The sequence below is a fragment of the Equus caballus genome, chromosome 3 (genome assembly GCF_041296265.1).
Source record: "Equus caballus isolate H_3958 breed thoroughbred chromosome 3, TB-T2T, whole genome shotgun sequence".
In the NCBI taxonomy this organism is placed as follows: Eukaryota; Metazoa; Chordata; class Mammalia; order Perissodactyla; family Equidae; genus Equus; species Equus caballus.
Genome location: NC_091686.1, coordinates 25,638,055 through 25,663,319, shown reverse-complemented (window position 1 = coordinate 25,663,319; position 25,265 = coordinate 25,638,055). Strand labels below are relative to the sequence as shown.

General features: G+C 42.8%; 2 protein-coding genes across 4 annotated transcripts in view; one reads left to right on the top strand and one right to left on the bottom strand.

Moving 5' to 3' along the window:
- Positions 1-25,265, bottom strand: part of LOC100069257 (metalloproteinase inhibitor 1) — a 49,695-nt gene that overhangs the window by 19,304 nt on the left and 5,126 nt on the right. The window contains exon 5 of the mRNA XM_070263127.1: positions 359-480. Within this exon, the coding sequence (XP_070119228.1) occupies positions 359-480 (122 nt within the window). The remainder of the gene's footprint in view (positions 1-358; positions 481-25,265) is intronic.
- On the top strand, positions 192-24,630 carry LOC138923591 (uncharacterized). 3 transcript variants are annotated; one of them, XM_070263129.1, is made up of 5 exons: positions 192-1,218; positions 5,366-5,470; positions 10,383-10,507; positions 22,180-22,254; positions 24,070-24,630. In XM_070263129.1, exons 1-5 carry the CDS (start codon positions 1,099-1,101, stop codon positions 24,071-24,073), a joined length of 429 nt encoding a protein of 142 aa, XP_070119230.1. In that variant the 5' UTR covers positions 192-1,098; the 3' UTR covers positions 24,074-24,630. The 3 variants fall into 3 exon arrangements, 2 of the variants coding, with proteins under 2 accessions (XP_070119230.1, XP_070119229.1); XR_011437407.1 differs by lacking the exons at positions 22,180-22,254; positions 24,070-24,630 and adding an exon at positions 15,513-19,335 and having other exon boundaries at positions 5,366-8,280; XM_070263128.1 differs by lacking the exons at positions 22,180-22,254; positions 24,070-24,630 and adding an exon at positions 15,513-19,335 and having other exon boundaries at positions 356-1,218.

Genomic DNA, 25,265 nt, shown 5'->3' with positions numbered 1-25,265 from the left:
CCCATCCTGAAAAGACAAGGGCAGCAGGGGTCTGAATACAAGTAGAGGCTAAGGGGGGACAGTGAGAGGTGCCAGGGAACAGGAAGGAAGCAGAGGGGAGGCCAGGGAGCAGGAAGGAAGTGGGGGGGGGGGCAGGGAACAGGAAGGAGGCAGGGAGGAGGCCAGGAAACAGGAAGGAAGCAGGCGAAGAGGGCAGGAACAGGAAAGAGGCAGTGGGGACACCAGAAAACAGGAAGAGGGTGAGGGAGCAGAGGTCATTGAGAGAGGGAGACAACAGGCAGGAAGATCTAGGAACAAGGAAATGGGACAAGGACCAGTGCCTGGGCTGCAGAGAAAAAATACTAAGGAGGACACTCACTTGACAGCTGCATCCCATTCTGTATGCGGCCTGGAAACCTAATCTCTGCTCTGTGGTGAGCCGGTACCAGAAATAAACCAGATGACATCTTGTGAAGTGCAGTTTCCCCCTCCTCAGATAGCCTGCAGTGATCAGAGAGCATGGCCTGAGAGTCAGCAGAGTGTGTATGGATGTCCCTGGGAAGGACATGCTATGGGCCCTAGGTAGTCAGCCCCAGAGGATCTGGAAACCCTGAGGCTGGTCCCGTCAGCCATGAATGATGGTCTAGCATTTGCCCAGATCGTGGAGAGGGGGCCCTTGGTCCTTGTTGGTGTAGAGTTGCAGAAGTAGAGTGCTCCATTCACGGGGAGTAGCAAGGTTGAGGGCCTGTCCATGGACGGGGCGCTCACCTGTGATGAGTAATTGTGATTGTTGAGTAGGCCTCAGTTCATAACCACAGTCCTCACAATGGATGGGCAAAAGGGATATTGGGTCTCTGGAGTTCCAAGGGAGTGTTGAGTACGTCGTGGAGAGAAGAAACGGGGACGGAATCTTATGTCTTCACTATAAGTTGTTAGATACCAGGGACCATCAAACTCCCTCAGAAGGAGCAATTTGGAGAGATTTTTTTTTATAAGAGTGGAAATGGAAAAGGAAAAGGTATTGGATTTACCTCAGTGACGGTGATTTTGAAACCTCATTTATTTTTGGTGTTGTTCCAGTTCTAGTACATCAGCACCCAAGACTAAGAGGAGGAAGAAATGGATCAGGCGGCACACGGAGTTCATGGACTTAAGATTCCCTGCATCCCAAGTCTCCTGGAGACTGTTCAGATGCTACAGCTCTCTTACCGCTGCATTTTCAGATGTCCTCCCTCCCTGGTGAGTGTTGCTAGGCAACCTGCCCTTGAACTTCTCAGGTGTAAGTGGCTGGTACAAGGAGGGCAAGGAGAGACCAAAGAAAAAGGCAGACCACTCCAGATCGGTAGGTGGCAAGTTTGATCAGTAAGGGAACTTACTTGCGAGGCGTGTCTTGGGTGGTTGCAAGACAAGTAGATTTCCGCACCTGCCCACCAGAATCTTAAGAATATATATAGGCCTTAACTATGTTCATTCATTTACCTAGTCCAGGTAGTCTTAACACCACACTTCTTTCTCAAGGCTGTATCCTTGCAGCAGCTTCTGGGAGCAAGGAAGTCAAGCAGACTGCCCATTCCAAGGACAGGGGACGGGGTGGCGAGCCTCCAACTGCCTGGGTCCTGCTCATGGGTCCAACTGTTGGTCACGTCCTCTTGATGACCTCGCCCCAAAGTGAGGACCTGTGTGGTATCCCCCAGATTCACCAACATCTGGCTGGATCAAATACTGGAAATTTGCTAAAAGAACAGATTTCAGGTGATCTCATCACAAAACAACATGGTAGCTATGTGAGATGATATGTTAATCAGCTTGACTGTAGTAATCATTACACCACATGGATGTAGAGCAAATCATCATGTTGTACATCTTAAATAAATATAATTTTTATTTAAAAAAATCAGGGTGACTGGGGACAAAGCTTACACACTAGCATCCCCTGAGGGTGAGCCTGGAGGCTGCCATGAATGGTGCTTTAGCCTAAGATTGCTCCCTACTTTCTTCCCTCCCTATCTTGCTTCTACAACTCTCTTGTTGGTTGTGTCAGGAGCATATCCTTCACAAATAATGATAATTTGAATCTTTATCTTAAAATCTAATTTTAGAGAGTCTCAGATACAATGTACCTTTCCATTCATTCAAGTTGGTTTTTGTGTCTTCTGAGAATGTTTATAGTTCACATGTGTTTTGGAGCTTCTTATTTGTCAATATTTTTAAAACTTTTTGAAAATTACATGCACGTTTTAGTGCTTGACCACTTGGAAGGTAAATTGCAGACATTAAGATATTTCACCCCTGAATATATGCATCTCCTGAGAACTAGGATATTTTCATACACAGCCAAGAAATTGCAAGTTGATCCAATAAGCTTACTTAATATATAATCAGTTTTCAAAACTTTTTGTCAATCCAGTAATGACTTTACAGATGGATTTTTTTTTTCGAGGAAGATTAGCCCTGAGCTAATATCCACTTCCAATCCTCCTCTTCTTTTGCTGAGGAAGATTGGCCCTGAGCTAACATCTGTGCCCATGTTCCTCTACTTTATATGTGGGACGCCTGCCACAGCATGGCTTGATGAGTAGTGCTAAGTCTGCACCCGGGATCCGAACTGGCAAACACCCCAGCCGCCAAAGCAGAGCACGTGAACTTAACCACTGCGCCACTGGGCTGGCCCCCTACAGATAGATTTTTTTTTTTTTAAATCTGGGCGATCCACTCAATCATCACCCATTGTATTTAGTTATCACACCTCTTTAGACTTCTTTACTATGAAACAGTTCCTCAGTTCTTCTTTTTATTTCATTACTTCCACATTTTGGAACAGTTCAGTCAGCTTATTGTGTAGAAACTTCCTCCCTTTTGGTTTGTCTGATATCTCTTGTGATTAAACTCAGATTATGCATATTTTTAGTAATCAAAAACATTAATTAGGTAATGTGTGTCCTTGTGCTGGTCCTTTTGGGGTTACATTTGTGCCTAGTCATTCATTTACTTATTTATTTATTTACTTGTGATTGCTAACAGGGTATTTTCACTCCATTCTATCTTCTACTGGTTTATATAGGTATGTATCAAGCGTATTGATTTTTGTTTGTTGCTTCTATGATTTGCTATTTTAACAAATACTATGGTTGTTTGTAGTGACTTCTGATTATTCTTTTGGGTTTTCCACAATTATAATCTTATTCTTTGTTTTAGTTTATGGTGTAGGGCACAGCCAATCCCTCTTTCAGGGCTCAGGCATTTGGGAACGATGGGTGCTAACATCTTACATCTGAGTCAGTCTCAAGGAATTGCCCCTATTTGATAGAACTGCATCAGTCATGTGTATGTCTGCTTCCTGCAGGCAGCCTGTCTCTAATGACTGGTAGAGGTGGGGATATAAAAGCCCACAGACAATACATTACTGAAACTATATGCCCCATTCCTTCCTCACAGGCCCATACTCACTACCTAAAACCCAGACTCACTTGTCCTACAGACCCAAATTCTGACAGTAAAGACCTTCCATCGCCCACATACTGACTCTACAGCCTCCCATTACTGATCCTAGAGACCCCATCACTATATCCAGAGCTGATATATCAGCAAACTCACAGACTAGCATCACTACTACAGGAACCCAACCTCACTAACATAACGCCCCACACCCTGAGCCTCCAGACTCCATATCACAGACACCTCGTCTAAACATCCCTTACCCCATAGGCTGTGTACCATAGACAAAATGGATTCTGCATCTCAAATATTTCAACCTTTAATTCTAGACATTACTTGCAGAGACCATGTCATTAACTACAGGGAAACTCCACTTCTGATTCCATAGCCTTTCCATCACTCAGCCTCCAGCCTCACTCACTGACCCACAGCCTCTGGCTACTGAACCCACAGACACTCATCACTGATCCCACACACGTCCATCAGTGTCTTCGTGCACCACCATCAGCAACCCCAAAAGCCCTATCACTGACTCCACAAACCCATTTCCACACCCCACAGTTCAAGTGAGCTTTGTGGGCAAGGCCCCAGGTGGGCCAAGAAAGAAAAGAGGCATCAAAGACCCCACCATCTTTGCTCAAAGACTGTTGTCCTTCTCAAAAATGACCAGTAGATGGCAGAAAACCCCATGATTTTGATATGTAGACACGCTCCAAAGATTATAAAGCTTTGGGAGTCTAGAGTTTTTCTGAGGAAACCAGCTCACCTGCCTGGTAAATACTGAGAATTAGGGATTGTTGTGATATCAACAAATTTTCAATCAAGATATTGTCTTCTCAGCCCACTTCAGCCCACCACTTAAAACACAACTTACCCCGCTCCCGTGTGACCACTCCAAATCTGTACCTGTCTGAAGAGTTTTATGGTGAATCTCAACGATCTCATTAAAAGCCATTAACAGGAAATAATCTTTGAAAGCTTTATAAGAGTCTTGAGTGTGGTATTGCATGTTTCTCTGAGTTGCTAGAGTTTTGTTACTACAGTTTTCTGCATTACCATAGAGATTATTTAGCAACACAAAGTGAAGAATATGTAATGGCCACAGTGGTGCATGTAATATTTTTCAACAAGGGAAGAGGTCATCTGTCTCTGAAATTAAGATGATGGAGGCAGCCCTATATTTTCAGTAATAATAATGAGCTGATATTTATTCAGCACTTCCTATGTGCTGGGCACCGTACTAAGCACTTTATATTGGCAAATTTAATCCTAACAATAACCCTATGAAGTGATGGCTATTTAACTAAGAAAAATGTTCGCTGATACCCAGGGAATTCAAGCAATTTGCTCAAAGTCCTCCAATTAGAAAGATGCTCAGGCCCATTGTTTTCAATCTATTCATGCTACATGTAATTAACAATAAGGGGTTAGTATTGTTGGGGCTTTATGAATTCAGATGAAAAGTTATCCTTCTCTTGATCCTGTGAAACATGTGTTAAAATCTTCTCCTTACTAGATCTGGGAATCAGTTTTAGCTGTGTTACCATGAGTGAGTGTGACCATAAATGAGTTCCTAAGGGGCCATTGTGACAATATCTAGGCTGATGTTAGCAGAATATTTAAACCAGGACTGTCCTGCTGGCTCCAGGTTACATGATCCTTTTTAGAGCAATGGAGTGTTGTTGGTTTTTTTTGTTGTGAGGAAGATTGGCCTCTAGCTAACATCTGTGTCAATCTTCCTCTGTTTTATGTGGGATGCTACCACAGTGTGGCTGGATGAGTGGTGCTAGGTCCGTGGCCAGGGTCCGAACCTGAGAACACTGGGCTGCCGAAGTGGAGTGCAAGAACTTAACCACTACAACCCCAGGCTGGCTCCCAGTGGAGTGTTTAAATTACACATCCCAGCTGCTGCCAGGATCCAATTCAAGTCTATCCTCTCCCTCCCCCCCAGGCAAAACTTCACTCAATTCTTCCAAACCGAGGCGGTTCTCTGGTGGTACAGCTTGATGCTCAAGAGCTCTGTGCAACAACTCACCTTCAGCACCCTTGGGGCATGGTGAGTTTTCTCAGAGAGGTAGTGTGTTGTGTCACAGTCTTGTGTCTGGAAAACAGCCTCCCTACTCACTGGCCCGTTTCCTGAAACTCGCCATGGGGGTTATGATTCTGGGCTGAAAGTAAGAGAAACGAACTCTAGGGAGCTCATTAAAAAGGGAGTTAAGAAATCAGAGTGTACCTCATGGCATGCAGCATGGAAAACAGCTGGACCTCAGGAGGGGTGGAATCAGAAACTGGAAAGATTCTGAGATCTCTTTCTCTGCCCTCTGCCTATACGGCTCTCTGCATATCTTTGTTATATGTGTATGTGTATATATACATTTCTCTCTCCACTTATCTCTCTGTGTCTTTGTTACTTATTTCTCAGCCCCCGGCTTTTCTTGTTTCAAAATAAAAATCCTGGCCACACAAAGCTCTCGAATTCCCATGTTTTGTGTCCAGCCACACAGGAAAATCTCCCTTATTGGCCCCGATTCCAAATTCCTCAGCAAATAACCTGATGAGCTCAGTTCTGAGACTTGCCTCTTACATCACCTGCGGGCAGAGCGGGATCACGTGGTACAAACATGGCTTCTGGGAGCCTGTCCCTACGGTGTGTGGGAGAGGAGCACTGCATTGAGGATGCAGATCGACAAGGCTGCAACAGACAGAGAGAGGCTTCTCTTTGTAGTTTTGCTCTGAGTAGACCCTGCATGGAACAGGAAAGGGGGAGTGGATGGTGTATGAGGCCCCATCTGGGGCACTTGATAGGTGCCTGCGGACGATTGCTGTATGATCACAGTCTCTCTGGTCGGAGAACACTCTCGCCTGAGATTGCCATTCCGTGACTTCTGACAGTGTTGCTCGTCTTCCTCTTTTAGGAACTTCTCCCTCACCCGTGTGGCCCTTTTGGCCCATGAATCACGCAGTCCCACTCCTCCCTGGACACACGAGTAGAAGGCCTGGGCCAAGCCAGTCCCATTAGAGTACCCCAGGGCAGACCATGTAATGAGGATTTTAGGCTGGTTACTTTTAAAACTGCAGATGAGAAGCAGGCTCCGAGGAGCAGAGTTTGCTTGCCCTTTGTTGGGAACATTTACATTTGTAAGGAAACTCTCCATGCCTCCCCCTCTGCACCAGGAGGAAGGCAGGATGGCCTTATCTCTGGAAACTCTTAATGCAGAAGGCAAGGACTTAAGTTGGTTACTGCCTGGCAACCTCAAGTAACTGAGTTAGGGTAGTGGCTTCTGGCCTTTACTTACTCCGATTTGATCCTTATCTAAAAGTTTTGGGACCACCCAATGGCCAGACCCCACCTGCACTGATACCATTTTAACTTTTTTACATGTTCTTTCCTTTGTCTTATAAAGAGATGGCTCACATACCTATGCCTTAAATTTAGCCTTACTCTTCACCCATGTTGGCAGCAGAAGCAGCAGCAGCATCTCCTCCTGCCCGTGGGTCCTGTCCCCACGCAGCAGCTCTGCCTGCCCACAGGTCCTGTCCCCATGCCGGCAGCAGTACTGGGGGGAGCAGCAGCAGCTCCTCCTGCCATGGGCCCTGTCCCCACGCAGCAGCCTGACTGCCCATGGGTCCTGTCCCCATGCTACACTATTCTCTAAATAAAAGAGCACTACCGCCAGATCTTGAGAGTCCGAGAAATCTTTCTTTCGACTCCTCGGCTCACCGACCCCGCATCACATGGTGATTGGTCAGTGAAGGGCACATGACACAATGAGCATTCTCCTTGGAACTTTTTATGCCTGAGAACAAAAAAGCTGCCTTTTCTGAGTGGGGTTGCTGAGTTGGCAGATCCTGGGAGCCTGTCTGAGGAACAATGCCAGGAGAGTCAGGCAGAGCTGTGAGGTGGGAAGACAGACCGAGAGCCCTACAGGTACTGAGTCTTTGGGCCAAGCCAGGCCTGAAGCCAGGGGGCAGGTCTGTGTTCCCTAATAAGGAGAGCTTGTAAGTCCCTCCTCTTAAGCTTAAGTGACTTTGAGCTAGTTTTCTGTCACCAACAATCTGATGTACTGGCTTATATGCCTCAACCCACAATAGACTCTGAGGGTCCCCACAGGCCCTGTTTAATTATTTCCTTAATGGTTGATCGTTTTGTCTGTAAAGATCTTCAAATGAGATCGTCTAATTAATCGGCAACAGACCCCCAGAAGATCACCATTCATCACCCTTGAAAACAGCCTCACTATCTAGTGCTGGGATTAATATATTTAGTGTTGCATCATGAATGAATTCATAGGTGTAGCGATGTTATCTTGTTACTATCTGTTTTTTCTTAGGTGAAAAATTTAGGGAGGAGATAATGAGATAATTTTTATGAAAGCTAACTGTCTGACTTTAGGGGAAAGTCCACCAAAATTTTTTTGACCTTAATATTAGGCATTCCTAAAGCCTCAATACAGATCCGTATGCAGAATGGAGGGATAGTTATGTCCAGGCAGAAATGTTGTGGTGTCAAGAGCATACCCAGGTCGCTTAAAGTAGTGCAAATGATCTGATCCCTATCATTTGTTTGCCATGTCCACCTGCCTGACGAACGATGGTGGCATCAACCAAATGTTGTAGAGATCCTTAATTCCCCTCAGCCTGCAAAACCAGAAGCTGAGCTTGGAGTATGTGAAAGAGAGAAATTTGGAGCATGCTTATAAGAAAATCTAGAAATTACCAAATACATCATTTTCAACATATATGTGCCAAGCATCACGAAGGCGAAGACATCTCCATCTTCTGTCAGTAGCATTGTGAATTGGTTATCTCACAGGCAAGTACCTAATTTGAGTCACATTCTCAACAAACATCCTAAAAGACTGGAAGGTGAGACCCCTACACTCCAGTGGTCACATTTTAAGATTAATTGTTTGCATTGAGTTAGTGGGTTCTAGATGAAAAGATTCAACAAAAGATGAGGACAAATCTGTAATGGTCAGCATATAATTTTGTTGCATTATTTTATAGTAGTTATAGTTACGGCCACATAAATTTAGTATAACAGAGGTTTACAAAGGAATTGTAATTCAAATACAATGCATTATATTACATATTAAGTAAATTTTACTTTGAAAACAGAAAAAATATATTTCTAAAGTATACTTAGAGGTGGAATATGTTTCTCATTGCATCATATCAAGAGGGTACATGATATCAGCATAAATTATCGCTGCTGATATTAGCGTTGACCACTTGGTTAAGACGCTTTCTTCAATGGTTCTCTATTAAAAAGTCACTATTTTCTCCTTTCCATTTTTTATTCTTTGGGATATAGTAAGTCCCCCCCCATACTTAAGGTGAAGGAAATGAATTTCTACCTCTCAGAAGGCAAGTCTCTACACATACTGTTTGGAATTCTTCTGTAAGAAAGATTTGTTCATTTGCCCCATTTATTTATTTATTCAATATTTTATTAATATTGGTATGGATGGATGAATATTCATTTTATTCTTTGAGTCATAATTCAATTCTATATATATTTATTTTGCTGGGAAAATTGTCCCATATTTTAATTGTTTCAATTGTTATATATTTTGCTGGGAAAATTGTTCCAGCCTTAACTCTTGGGATTTTTTTCATATTGCTTCATGTGTCCTTTTAACATACACAGGATCAGCTTGTGTTTTACCTGTCCCAGCCCTATACTCAGCCCTTTCTACAAAGGGCCCTGGTTTCTTTTAATGGGTAATGGTGTTTAGAAACCAATATCTGGGCACTAGGTGTGCTCGTTGCTATCAGAGTGTCAATGCTTCTAGGTCTGTTTAGGAGACAGAGCCAGGAAGCAAATAAATAAATATGTATTTTATATATATGTATATTTGATATATATATTTACATATATATTTGCTAATCTTTGTATATAAGCATATCCATAATTACTTCTACATCTGATTATCTGAATATATATTAAAATAAACATGATTCACACTGCACTGGTATCTCTGACTAATCTATCACCACAGGATACAATGTAGCATTTTCCCCCCTTGCTTATGCAAGGGGATTGGATGAGTTCATTAGTGGCACTGAGAGACCCTGGAATGGGGCATGGGGACAATCACCTGATTCTTGACCTGTGTGTGGCCTCCTCCTGAGGAAAAAGGCTGGGTGTTTGTCATGGCCTAAAAAAGATTATATGTCATATGCTGGGGTATGTTGTATATTACAGGCCCCTGATCTCCAAGTAAGGTCCTTCTACACGCCTGTCTGGGCTTGGACATTTTCAGAGGATGGGGAGAGACTAGGTCATGACCTCACCCTGGTCAGTGGCCAGCATGAGATGAGGATGTAGGGCCGTGGCTCTGTCCAAGAAAATTTACGGCCAACTTTGAAGGACAATGGGGAATAATGATTATGAGGACTAATCTCTGAGCAATGTTGTGACCTCCTACAGAGTTCTTTAATATCTCAGGACCTTTCCAGTGCTGCAGGGGATCATAGCAGCATTCTTGCTAGGCTTTAAGCCTAAAGAAACTAAATTCCAAATGGGTGACTGGGGAGGATATGTGATCTGCTGATTCTCATAATCATTATACCAGATTGCTTGTGCTTTGGACTGTCAGGCCAGAGGGGGATATGTTATTGGGCATGAAGGCAAGGGGCTTAGGAACCCCCAGCCCTTGCAGGAACAGAATGCCGCCTGCATACCTTGCTGATTGTCCTTGAGATATTCCCCAAGGGAATGACCTGGGATGGACTGGTGTGCTTCAGGGGATGATGAATAGAACCTTTGGACTCTGGCCTGCGTGTCCCTGCAGGCATGAGTTCCTGCTATTGTACATGCTTGTGATTCTTTACCTGCAAATAAATATGTGGTGATCCGAGGGACCTCACCTCAGTCCTTGAGGCTGATGGTCGCCTGTCCCAGTGAATAATATAGATTGTGTTCTGTCCATTAATTCTGTCCACCCATTCGGCTGGCTGCCTAGCTGGTCTCAGCAGCAAGTGGCGCACAACGTGAGGCAGGAAGGAAGGGTCGCCAAAGAATGACGGTGGAGTTTCAGCGGTGCGGAACCTGGAAGCAGTGTGAGGCCTCAGAAGATTCCCCGTGTGGGTAAGTGCTTCCAGAAGTTTTAACAGGGTAAATGGGTAATTTTGAAAGTACAGAACGGTATCGCCCTTATATCTGCTTACTCAGGCAATTGCTGAGGGCAGGGTTGGCTATGGTCAGTAAAAATAAATTGAGATGTTGCAAATCATTGAGAAGCATTGTACTTGGTTTCCTACTCTAGGTACGTTAGATTTACAACCATGGGAAAAGGTGGGAACTGAATTAAAGAATATCAGAAGGGCATTCCGATGCCTGTGACTATATGGAACACTTGGTTGTTAATTCCTTCCGTACTAGAGCCCCTCCAAACCCATGACTCCTCAGAGGAAAGACAGACAGAGAAGATGGAGGCTCCTTTACTGATGACATAAAGAGTCCTGAATATGCAGTCCCTGAAGGGACAGCTACTAAGAGGAAGGAGCACATGTGGCTGACGGCAGCTGAGCCTGATGATATGTTTCCACCGCCCCCCTCTGGTCCCATTCCTTCCCTGACTCCGGTTCCGGAGTTTGTTGGTGGCACCATAGCTAAGCGTCCTCCGGCTTCCACACTTTCACCCTTACAAATGGGGATTAGACCAGCAGTAAAGGAGGGAGATGTGGAAGCTCTTCACATGGCATTCCCTGTAATGGTTCATGAGAGAGCGGCCCCTGGTGTTGATCCTCAAAATCCCCACGGCATGTATGAAGCTGTTCATGATCCTTTTCCTTTGAAGATCTTAAAAGAGTTAAACCATGCAGTTCAGAATTATGGAGTTAACTCTCCCTTCACAGTCGGGGTAGTTCAGGGGATTGCTAAGGGCAATGGACTGATGCCTGCGGACTGGTCAACTTTGACAAAGACTGTCTTAGCCCCTGGGGAGGTTTTACAATTTCGTAGGTGGTGGCAAGATCATGCTGAGACAGCAGCCGCCAGACAGATCCCGATCTCTTTAGAATGACTGATGGGCATCGGACCTTAGGCTGAAGTACAAAATCAGCTAAGGATGGAGGATCAGGCTGGAGAACAATTAAAACGCTGATGCCTGAGATCCTGGGAAAAGGTTGAGACGAAAAGTTCTGCCACGGTCTCATTTCAGAGAATCAAGGGGCTAAAGAACCACACACAATGTATTCCTAAGACTACAAGAAGCTATTAAACGACAGATAACTGATGGAGAGGCAGCAGACACTATTTTACAATTATTGGCTTATGAGAATGCTAATTCTGATTGTAAGAAGCTACTGGGGCCATTTAAGGGAAAGGGTAATTTGACGGATTATATAAAAATGTGCCAGGGAGTGGGAACTGAGACTTTTAAGGCGGAGATGTTAGCACAAGCCATGGCAGGGCTGTGAGTGGGCGAATTTCCCGGAGTATGTTTTAGTTGTGGGAAATTGGGCCACACTCGAAAGGAATGCAGGATAAAAAGGCAGAAAAGTGATAATGGCTCTAACCGAAAAATAAGGAAAACACCTGCCGTTCCTGGGCTGTGTCCTTGTTGCTAGAAAGGGAATCACCGGGCTAGTCAATGCCAATCTAAATCTCATAAGAATAGGAATGTACTATGGGGAAACTACCGGAGGGGCGGGCTCCCAGCCCCGACAAACGAGGGGGCCTTCCCTGCTTAGAAGCAGGAAAACAGCAACAATTACAACGCCGTGCCTTGGATTTATCCCCAGCCACGAGCAGAAGTGCCACAGTAGACCTAACCAGCAGTAAGAATTGTATGGTCACTCCCGCTGAAACTCCTACTCTGATTAACACTGGGATGTATGGTCCCTTACTTAAAGGCATGGTTGGGCTACTTTTAGGGAGGTCAGGATTGACTTCACAAGGGGTTAGGTTGCATACTGGGGTTATAGATAGTGATTATCAAGGGGGAATAAAGGTTATGGTGTCTACACCAATTCCCTGGTGGATAAAAAAGGGAGATCACATTGCTCAACTTTTAATCTTGCCCTATATTGCTCTAGGAAACTCACAACAAACTAGAGGGCAACAAGGATTTGGCAGTATGCGACAAGTGGGGGTTTTCCTTATTGAAAAAATTTTAGAATTTTCACCAAGCTGCAAAATTAACATCAATGGAAAAACATTTGATGGGTTAACTGATACTGGGGCAGATGTCTCTATCATCAGCTCTAAACACTGGCCTTATCGCTGGCCTACCATTCCTCCCCTGATTTCAGGTATCGGCCTTGGGGAAGCACAGGCGTTGCGGCAGAGTTCAAATGTATTACATTGCATGCGGCCGGATGGACAAAAGGCTACCTTACAGCCTTATGTCGCTGATCTTCCCATTAATCTACGGGGATGAGACTTGTTAGAACAATGGAAAACAGAAATATATATTCCTCCTCAGGTATTCTATAAGGAGCAGTCACAAAAAATTATGGAAAAACAACACTATGTCCCGGGTTTAGGAGTAGGAAAGCAATTACAGGGAGAAGTAAGCCCTGTAGTCCCTAGCGGGAAACAGAATAAACATGGATTTGGATACTTGCCTTTTTAATGGAGGCCACTGCTCATATAAAGCTTCCCCCACCGATGCCTATAGCATTGGCGTGGAAATCGGACAAACCTGTGTGGGTGGAGCAATGGCCTTTACAAAAGGAGAAATTGGAAGCTCTTAGAGAATTAGTTAATGAACAACTGGAAAAGGGGCAGATCAAGGAGATGTTTAGCCCGTGGAATTCTCCTGTTTTTGCAATTAAAAAGAAAACAGAAAAAATGGAGAATGTTAACCACTTTGAGAGCTATTAATGTTACTATAATTCCTATGGGTGCCTTACAACCTCGATTACTGAGTCCTAACATGATACCAAAGGACTGGAAAATTTTAGTCATAGATCTGAAAGATTGTTTCTTTACCATCCCTCTACATGAAAAGGATCAAATGTGCTTTGTTTTCTCTGTGCCCTCCATCAATTTGGCTGAGCCATACAAGAGGTTTCATTGGACTGTCCTACCACAAGGGATGTTGAATAGCCCTACTGTATGTCAAAATTATGTTGCTAAAGCTATAGACCCCATGAGGGCAAAATACCCACAAGCGTATATTATTCATTATATGGATGACATCCTTTGTGCAGCCCCAGACACTAATTTATTGTCTACTGTCTTCCAAGAATTACAACTTCATTTGAATCACGCGGGGCTAAAAATAGCCCCAGAAAAAGTTCAACTCACCGAACCTTATCTCTATTTAGGCACAATAGTAGAAAAAACCACTATCAGATCTCAAAAGGTTCAAATTCGGAGGGACTCCATCACTACTTTAAATGATTTACAAAAATTGCTTGGTGACATTAACTGGCTAAGACCAAAATTAGGAATACCTACATATGCTTTATCACATTTATTCTCTCTTCTGAGAGGAAATTCTGATTTATATAGCCCTAGAAGCTTGACAAAAGAAGCAAATCAAGAATTAGAACTAATTGAGCGATATGTTCAAACTGCCCAAATGCATAGAGTCAACCTTCATATTCCAATTTCATTACATGTTATTTCTATACCCATTTACCAGCAGGAATTCTAATGCAGCAAAATAATTTAATAAAATGGATATTCTTACCTAATAATATGTCTAAATCCGTTACCCCATACCTAGATCTTATTGCTGAAGTAATAAGTCGGGGATGAGAAAAAACTAAACAACTTTCTGGAAATGACCTAGATACTGTTTGCTTGTTGTTATCCCACGAAGAAGTATCACAATGTTTTCAAAATCATATGAAATGGCAATTGGCTTTTGCTGATTATGTGGGAAAAAATAGATTATCATTTTCCCAAAATACCTGTATTACAATTTTTACAAAGGACTCAGTGGATCGTTCCAGAGATCACAAAATTGACTCCTATATCTGATGCCAACATTATATTTACAGATGGCTCTAGTAATCATAAGGCTAGTTACACTGTAGCATATACCTGTGTGATAGATACCCCTGGATTATCAGCTCAGCAGGCTGAGTTAAAAGCGATCACTCATGCTTTGCAAAATATCCAGGAACCTATTAATATTTTATCTGATTCCCAATATGCTGTTCAAGTAACACGTTTGATTGAAACAGCACTTATCAAAGAAAATCTTCCCGATTCCTTATATGTTCTTTTCAATGATCTACAAACAACCATTCGTAACCGGCACCACATATTTTACATAACCCATATCAAAGCCCATGCTTCTCTTCCAGGACCTCTCACAGAGGGAAACGCCCGAGCAGATGCATTACTATTCCCAATTTTTTCTAACGCTCAACATCTTCATGCTTTAACTCACTGTAATGCTAAAGGTTTAAAGATGCAATGTGACTTATTATGGGCCCAAGCTAATCAAATTGTACGAACTTGTCCCACTTGTCAAGAAGTAAACATAGTCCCTGAAACTCATACAGGAGTTAATCCTAGAGGTTTAAAACCTAATGACCTCTGGCAAATGGATGTTACTCATATTACCTCCTTTGGGAAGATGTCATTTGTAGATGTACTGTAATGATACTTTTTCTCATTATATTTGGGCAACTGCCACCATGGGAAAGACTGCCAAACATGTGATTATGCACCTCCGTAGTTGTATGGCAGTAATGGGCCGACCTAAAGCCATAAAGACAGATAACGGTCCGGCCTATACCAGCGTCTCTCTTGCTAGATTCTCAACAGATTGGGGTATCCGCCATTCTACAGGCATTCCATACAATCCTCAGGGACAGGCCATTGTAGAACGAGCAAATCGAACTTTGAAAGCCATGCTACAAGAACAAAAAGGGGGAGATGGCACTATCTCCCCTCCACAAAGAATTTATAAAGCATTATTCACTTTGAATTTTTTGCAACCATATGAGGAAGGGACCCCAGCAGAAAAGCATTATGTACAAGAGCAGAAGAAGAAAAACAAACCATCTATCTGGTGGTTCGATCCTGGGAGTAATACATGGAATTGGGGGTCATTAATAACATGGGGACAAGGTTTTGCTTGCGTTTTGCCAGGAGATTTAGAAAAACCGATCTGGGTTCCTTCTAGACATCTTAAGCCATATCATGAGCACCCCGCCAAGAAAACGTCGATTCGCGTGGGACGTCGAACCACCGGTGACGAGTTTTCAGGGTCTAAGCCTGAAGACTACCAAAACCACATTCCTGCTGTCTCAGACGCATCGTGCATCAATTCCAACCTGGGCACAAATAGATTGACTCAACAAACAGAGAGGGTGTTAGAACAAGAGAAGAAACCTGTCACTCCATATAACTTGGCTCTGGTGATGTTCGCCCTTGGTGTTAGTGGCCATAAGTATACCCAGGGCCATAGCCCAGTCGAATAACAGTACTTACACATATTGGGCTTATATTCCTAATCCCCCATTGATCAGAGAATTGAACTGGGGAGAAAATTCTGTCCCTGTATATCTTAATGATTCATCTTGGGTCTTGGGGCCCGAGGATGTCTGTCTACCTATATTTGAAACGGAAGAAGCCACCTCGTATGAAATAAGTGATTTTGGTTTCAACCCTTGGCCTGTTTGCATAGGAAGAGGAAGAGGTTGTTTAAATTTCACTACACAGGCTTGGCTATCTACTTACATGCTCGATAGAAATCATAGCAAAGCACAGTTGCATATGTTATCGGGCTACAGTTTCCACTATTCTATTGCCCCTCAAAACAATCTTACAGCTCCAAATCGTCCAGTGTGTGCTGGCCAAAGATTATGGGTGGATAAAATTGATTGAATACATTGAGATATTTGTCGCGGGACAGCGGGGGTAATTTTGATTAATGGTTCCTGTGGAACAGTATGGGACTGGTCCCACAAGGGGTATGCAGTCTCAAATTGCTCCCACACAGACTCCGCCTGCAATCCCTATAAAAGGTTAAGATGGCAAATTTCAGGGTCTAAGCACATGACTATTACAACACATAGTGTATATCCCATTTTATGGTGTGGGGAAGGATTTTCTCCTCTGCAACCTCAATTTAATATGGGTCGATCACAGATTGACTTATGGAAACTAACCTTCAGTCTAAGGCGATTCAGAATTTGGGATGGAAACTATGAGAACACAAAATTGTCTTTCAGCACATCCGCCAATTGGACTTTTTACATCAAAGCCTGTGTCCGAGATCCATATGTATTGGCCATAGGCACAGTATCTATTAATGAAGCAGCTAAAACTGTGGATTGTAAGGACTGCAAATTATACACTTGTCTCAATAGCTCCTTATATGATGAGTCTTACTCATATATGCTATTGAGGCGACATTTGGGCGTTTGGCTTCCAGTAGGTCAAAATAGGCCATGGGAGGGATCTCCTGATACCCACGCCTTACTACAAATAATTCAGAAAATCTTAAAAAGATCTAAAAGATTTATAGGATTATTAATCACTGCTATACTAGGCATTATAGCAATAGCATCCACTGCTGCTGTTGCTGGGGTGGCACTGCATCAAACAATTCAAACCACTACCTTTGTTCAACAATGGCACAAAAATGCCTGTGAAGCATGGAACAGTCAGATAAGAATTGATCAGGGAATCAATGAATGGCTAGTGGATCTGGGAAATGCTGCATTAATATTGGGAGATGAAGTCCATAACTTAAAAAAGCTAGTCAGACTGCAATGTGAGTGGAATGTTACTGAGTTCTGTATCACACCACATCCTTATAATGATAGCAAGCATGCCTGGAGCACTAGAAGGCGGCACTTAAAGGGCCACCTCAAGGACAATCTCACATTAGATATAGATTTATTGCAAGCTAAAGTAAAACATATGCAAGATGATAAGTTATCATCGCTACCTGAATCTGAACTATTTCATGGTATACATACTGGCTTGTCAAAGATGCTTCCTACTGATTGGATAAAAACCATTGGCAGTGGCCTTATTGGAACTGTTATATCAGGATGTATATTTTTCATTATTTTCTGCTTAGTCCTCAGATGCATGAGATAAACCTTCTGAGAACTGACTAAGAGAGAAACTGCCCAGACCACCTACCTCCTCTTACAAAACCAAAAAGGGGGAAATGCTGAAGAAGATCATAGCAGCATTCTTGCTAGGTTTTAAGCCTAAGGAAAACTAAATTCCAAATGGGTGACTGGGGGGGATATGTGATCTGCTGATTCTCATAATCATTATACCATATTGCTTGTGCTTTGGACTGTCAGGCCGGAAGGGAATATGTTATTGGGCATGAAGGCAAGGGGCTTAGGAACGCCGGACCCTTGCAGGAACAGAATGCGGCCTGCATACCTTGCTGATTGTCCTTAAGATGCTCCCCAAGGGAATGACCTGGGATGGACTGGTGTGCTTCAGGGGATGAAGAATAGAACCTTTGGACTCTGGCCTGCGTGTCCCTGCAGGCATGAGTTTCTGCTATTGTACATGCTTGTGATTCTTTACCTGCAAATAAATATGTGGTGATCCGAGGGACCTCACCTCAGTCCTTGAGGCTGATGGTCCTCTGTCCATTGAATAATATAGATTGTGTTCTGTCTATTAATCCGTCTGCCCCTTCGGCTGGCTGCCTAGCTGGTCTCAGCAGCATTCCAGGGCTAAGTCATAAAAATATTGGCATTTTATTTAGGAGTATTGGTTTCCCTTTAGGAAATGGGGACAATTTCAGTACATCACTAATCTGGATTAACGTAACATTATAACCATGATTAATACTGCCCTGATGAATCCTGTTCTTCTCTCTTAATCTATATGAAATTGCGATAGTTATGATGCATCATTGATATTATATTTTGCATTTCTATTAATAGTATGATTGAAATTTGTCCTGCGATTAGGAATGAAGTGAAACTTGTAAACTAGAGGGATAAATCCATATTGTTATGCGTATTGTGAAGTTTGAAAAAGAGATAGATCCTTATTTATTAAAGCAGTGTTCATTATTGCTAAAATGTCAGTAATAATAATTACTAACCATATAGTATACAATACAAATCCAAACGTATTGAGTGTTTACTTGGTTTTCGGTAATATTCCAAGTGTATTCCATGTATTAAATGGTTAATTTTGGCAGTAGCCCTGTAAGAGAAGTTCTATAATTATTTACATTTCACAGTTGAGGAATCTGAGGCAAAGAGCTGTTCAATGACTTGTCCTCAGGTACCACAGCCAGGAATTAATACAGCTTGGATTATAACCTGAGCACCTTGAGTCCAGGTTCTATTGAGTTAACCTCTATGTTTCTCAGGGTGATTAAAAGAATACTTATCACAAGTCACTAATATTATTTATTCACATTCTGCCCATATTATAATATTATATCATTAAAGACAGAGGAACTGCAAGAAGGTCTTTTCCTAAATCCTTCCTTGTCCCTCTGGCTCTCGCCTGGCTCCCACCTTCTTGGCAGTCTTTGCATCCTCCTGATGCTCATCACCATTCCTGGGTGGGCCTGCTTTTGTGCACTATTCCACCACTGGATTGCTTACACAGAAGTTGGTGAGTCTGTTAAGAATGCAGAGTCCAGAGGCCGGCCCCATGGCCGAGTGGTTAAGTTCGCGCACACTGCTTCGGAGGCCCAGGGTTTCGCGGTTTCGGATCCTCAGTGGAGACCTATAGCCTCTCATCAAGCCATGCTGAGATGGCATCCTGCATAGCAGAACTAGAAGGACCTGCAACTAGAATATGTACAGCTATGTACTGGAGGACTTTGGGGAGAAGAAAAAGAAGACAAAAAAGATTGGTAACAGATGTTAGCTCAGGGCCAATTTTTTTGGGAAAAAAAAAGAACGCAGAGTGCCTCACCATGGCATTTCACCCTTTGGTTCAAGGGATGGGAATTCTCCCTACTCTGGTGGTTGAGTGGGGGATCCTGGGTGCGGGGATCTGCAGTGGGGGTGCATATTTTGTCTTTTTGTGACTAGGCTGGAGGCACATGGTGGAATCTTGACTACCTAAACACAAGGGGTCTCATGCATACTCTTTCCACCCGCTTAATCCTTATTGCTTTGTTTTAGGGCCTGGCCATTTCAACAGGAAAACATAGCTCTATGAAATCACTTTGCCAGGGTAACCCTACCAACTCATCCCCATAGAAGAAGATTCTCCATCCTGCTAGGACTGAGAGAATGTTCAGGGTGTCTGGAATCCAACAGGTCCTGGTTAAACACCAACACCCCAGCCTCCCATTCCACACATACTGCTGAGCACCATAGCATCGTTCCTCTTTCCTCCACAGATGATCAAGCAGGTGATCTCAGACATCCCTAGCCCTTTGCCTTCTCTGATCCCCTGCACGGAACCATCAGTTTTGGCCAACAGACCGGAAACACAGTCATTGGCTCTCCTTAGTAACTCAGGACACTGTGCTCCCAGGACTGCCCATCCATGGCTGATTTGGTTCCCTGCCCACGATATCCTGAGGCTGTAGGGCTGGATTCACTCAAACTGCAGAGCAGATGCAGTGTGCTGACCTGCCAAGTTTGAATTCTGTCTTCATGAACAGTTTTCAATAACAATACATTAAAATTGAAGAGATGCAGGTGAAATATGGAAAAGGTACACATAGGAGGAGAAAGAAGGCATCTTGATATCCACAAGACAGAAAGTCCTTCCACCATGAATCACCCACCTTTCCTCCCAGGATCCGTTGCTTCCACTCTCCCACTGTGCCCTGCTCCCTCTCCCTCTTCCCTTTCCCTCCTCCTTCTCTCTATCCCCCTTGCCTTTCCCCTGTTCCTTGTCTTCTCTGTTTTTGCCCTTTCCTTCTATGTGATGAGCCTGTTGATCTTTTTCCTATCATTGCAACCTGATCCTACTTGCTACTGTTTGCTGCACCTGCTGTCTTTTTGTTCCCTCCCTCTGCTCTATTTTCTTTTTCTCTCTTTACAGGACTCTCTTCTAGTGCTTCACCTCCTGCTCCACTTTTTTCTGTCGTCTACCTGTGACAGGGCACAGAATAAAGAGATGCTAAACTTTGCTCTGCTTTCTGTGCTCTCCAGAGAGACGTCCATAGACATAGCAGTCATTGCTGACTCATACTCATACAATCATACAGGTAAGATGGCTCCTGCTCTGTATTTATGTACAGTTTACCAACCCAGACACCTGGCTGCACTCTGTGAACAGTCATTCTGAAATACCTCAAAAAGACCCTCACAGATTCCACGCCAACCTCCTCATATCTACTAACACTTACATATTTTGTGTTCTTCTTGATCTGGATTCTGGTGAGAGGAGTACTCTGAATTGTCAAATTTCATAGAGCTATGTCCTTATGAAACATACACATTTATCGACAGAGTTGTTTGTATTTGATAAATTTAAAAGACTCTCAAGGACCATAGTGAGAATTTTTATATTCATCTTAAGTGTAAGAGGAAGCCACCAATGTATTTGGCTAGTGAAAGCAAGGCTGAACACTTCCCCCCAACCCCACCCTCCACCAAAAAAAAATTGTCTTCAGTATTGACAATGCAACTCGTAGGAAAAGCCTTTTGAAACCGGCAAAGTGTCTATAGGAGGGAAGAAGCTCTTGGATAGTAAGTGTTGGGACACAGCATTCTAAACAACCCTCATCCCAGACCTTGGAGCAAAAATTCAAAGAGAAGTGAGTCCTCACTACCAAGAATGTGAACTTGAAGCCCACAGTATCACCCCTTGTCCAGGCTCATTTCCTCTGTCTTTGATCTTTTTAGTAAGATGAGTTTCCTTCCCCGCCTAATCTTGGAGCCCTCAGTGTCCCTTGCAGGGACTTGGAAGTAGTAACTCATCGTGGGGAGTTACTGTGTAAGTCTGCACTGGGCTCTAGTTTGGAGCTCACAACAAAGGCAAACAGGGAACAAAATCCATTGAAGGAGAAAGTGTGGATTTAGGATAAGGTGAATAGAGTATTTAAGAGCCACCCTGGGTAAACTAAAGATGGGCAAGATAAAGCACTAAAGGAAAAAGAGAAAAAACAGCCGCCACTATTGGGAATAAAGAGGGGGCTTAGAGTATTGTAAAACGATTAAAACTCTATCTGCGTGTTCCTGAAAGCCATTGTTCGTAGCTCTGTCAACTGAGATAAGAGTGCATTTTATTTTTGTTAGCATTTCATGTAATCTTCACTTCACTGACATTAGGCCTACAATCACAGGTGTTCTGGAGTAAACTGAAGCCATTGCTAAAGGGCTAGGGTAGGACGAGGCCTAGGGTAATTTATGCTTTGATCGGAACAACAGGACATTATTTGTTTGTTTCGCCATTAAATCTCCTCTCGTTTGTACATCAAACATGTCCTACTGAGAACATTTCTACACTTGAAATTGTGGAGGGAAATGGTATAAAATACACTATGTTGCACACATCCTAAAAAATAAGTGAAAAAAAGTGTGCCAAAATATAATATACAGCTCATTTCTAAGTTTCCCCAGGGTCTGCCATCACTCTCTGATTGCTGTTCATATAGGAAAAGAGGTCGAAGTGAAAGGCGATATGGGACCAAGGCCAGGTACAATGGTCTGAGCAGCAGTAAGCTCAAATGCATGAATGAGTCTTTGAATATCCTGAGCTCAGACCAGCATGAACCTCGGGTATCTAGAATCCGTTGCTCTGGGCCACAGATACTTGGGATGGGGACATTTGGGCTGATGCACTCAAAAATCTTAAGACACCAGATTCCCAGCAACCTTATGATCCCACAGAATTGGTCTACTCTTCCTTATTAAGAGTTAGCATTTTCCCTTTTCTTGAAGAAGACGCAGAGGCCACACCAGCGCTGAGCTGATACCTATACCTGGAACTGAACGCAGAAGAGGATTGGTTCACAGGTGAGATGACCCTGGTAAACACCAGGGTAAGTTTATATGATGAAGATTTCACCAGTCCTTTCTTAGTAGGACTCAATGCTGTCTTTGTAACTGTACCTTGGAGCAAAGAGAGTAAGTAAGCATTTTAAAGACTGTAGGACACAGGTCAGAATTGCCTTTGATATTTGAAGCACCCAAGGATCATCCGGAATCCTTGTTTGATTGGGATCGTATGCGATCCAGGGAATTAATGGAGTCCTGGTCCTAAAGCAGATCACACTGTGTCTACTACATTTACAGACACATCCTGTGGTTTGGATCGTGGTCTCCAAACGCATAACTGGGATAGCTGTAAATGGTGATTGGCATAACCACTACATTGACGTTTTTCCTCTCTAAAGGATATCTTAATGATTAAGACCAAGTGGAAGCCTCTGAAATTGACCCCCTGGCCAAGGAAATAAAACAACATCATAATTTGGGTAGAAAATCAGAAATCAGAAATTTAGAAATTAGAAAATTAGAAATCAGTGATACTATCATCATCCTAAAGAAAGAATGAGGGACTGGCCCATTGGTGTAATGGTTTAGTTTGCACATTCCGCTTCAGCAGCCTGGGGTTCACCAGTTCATATCCTGGGTGCGGACCTACACACTGCTCATCAAGCCATACTGTGGCAGCATCCCACATAGAAGAACTAGAAGGGCGTACAGCTAGGATATTTAACTATGTTCTGGGGATTTGGGGAGAAAAAGGGAAATAAAAAGAGGGAAGACCAGCAACAGATGTTAGCTCGAGGCCAATCTTCCTCACCAAGAAAAAAGAAAGAAAGAAAGAAAGAAAGAATAAGTTAAAGCCCCCAGTATATTTGCATTTAAATTCCCAATATGACTCTTAAAAATACAGTTCATGGGAGGCTGCTGCACCGTGGTAGAGACAGACCCAGTGCTATGTGGCCAGAAGTGGGTGTGGTCAAACCTCCAAGTCATAGGTTCAAGCCAGCTCAACAAAAATTTATCAAAAGATGCAAGTTCTGCACCCAGGATTGAGTGTGAACAGATGTTGAGGGCAAAAAAAAAGCTGCTTGAGCAGGTAGCCCAGAACCAGCTCATACGGTAGTATTGCGCCAAAGCTTTTATCTTCACTCACAACTTTTGACCACCTCATGGACAAAGGCAAACCCAGACTGCTTAATAGATGGGTTGGCTTGGTATGTTGAAACAGGATGAATATGGTTGGCTGCCATACGATACGCCAACTCAAGGGTGATCTTGAAAGAAAGGGGTGAGAGAAAAGTTCTCCCAATATAGGCAGGATAAGGAAGTTCTCCTGGTCATATGGTTTCTGCGGAAAGAGAAGTGACCCGAAGTTAAAAGATATATGTATTGATTCACTAGGGCTATCATAACACAGTACCACGGACTGGGTGACTTAAACCACCAAAATGTATATTTTCTCACAATTGTGGAGGCTAAAAGTTAAGATCAAGCTGTTGGCAGAGTTGGTTTCTTCTGAGGGCCTCTCTCCTTGGCTTGTAGATGATGGTCTTCTCCTTGTGTCTTCACGTGGTCTTCTCTCTGAGTGAGTCTGTGTGCTAATCTCCTGGTTTTTTTTAAATAAAGATACCAGTCATATTGGATTAGGGCCCACCCTAAAGACCTCATTTTACCTTGATTAGCTCTTTAAAGACTTTATCTCTAAACACAGTCACATTCTGAGGGACTGGGGGTTATGACACTAACATATGAATTTGGGGGGTACACCATTCTGCCTATAACTATATATGAACTCATAGGCGGTGGCAAACGGATGTTCTGGTCCATTTCCATCTGCAGTTGATTGCAGGTCCAGATGGCATCACACGAAGAGGAAAATCCACCCAGCCAACCCATGGAATCATGAGAAGTAATAAAATGATGGTTGCCAATGTAATCAAATTTATAAGGGAAATGGACACACAATGCAGCACGCACATTTCAATCACATAGTCTAAAGACTTTTCATGAATAAATACGCCATGTAACAATACCTCAATCAAGATGTAGAGCGACAAGATAAATACTGCAATTCTCTCAGACCCCCAGGAGTTCATCATTTTTCTAAGCCAGCTTCAGACAAACATGGACGTAATTTCTATCACTATAGATTAATTTTGTATATTCCGGAATTTCATATAAATATGTTAACACAGGTTAAATGTTTTCTTTCTCTCAGTGAATACTTTTAAGATTCATTCATGTTGTTGCCTGTACTGTTAGTTCCTTCTCTTTCTTGCTGGTTACTGTGACATTGTATGAATAAATCTAAATTTGGTTTGTTCCTTCAGTTACTGATAGAAAATTATTTTTTCCCAGGATTTTGGCCATTATGAATAAAGCTGTTATATACATTCATTACAGCTGTCTTTCTTGTCATATATTTTCATTATTTGTGTAAATAGTAAGGCCGTCGATCATATGATAATTGAATCATTAACTACATAAGAAACTGTTGGACTTTTTTCAAATTGGTTGCAATATTTTATCCTCCCGAGAACAATTTAGAAGCCTTTCAGTTACTTCAAATCCTTGTCAACACTTGGTATTGTCAGTCTTTTTAGTTTTAGTCATTGTAGTGAATATGAAGTGGTATCTTATAGAAGTTTTATTTATATTTTTCCAATAGTAAGTATTTGTGGAGTCTGTTGACCATTCATATATCACGTTTTATGTAGCATCTATCCCAATATTTTGCCCATTTATATTTTTTCTTTTTCCTTTTATTCTTGAGTGCTAAGAGGTTTTTAATTTCTTTCTTTTTTTATTTTAATAAATTCAGGAGACAGTACGTTTGTCAGATGCGTGTTTTGCACATAGCTCCTCTCTCTGGGGCTTTCTCTTTTATTTTTAGCTTTTGAAGAGTGGGAGTTTTAAACTTTAATGAGGCGTAGTTAGCCACTTGGTCTTTTATAATTTTTACTTTTTGTGCCCTAAGAAACTATTGTCTATGCAACTGATAAATTTCATTTCATTTAGGTTCTCACCAGAGAAAG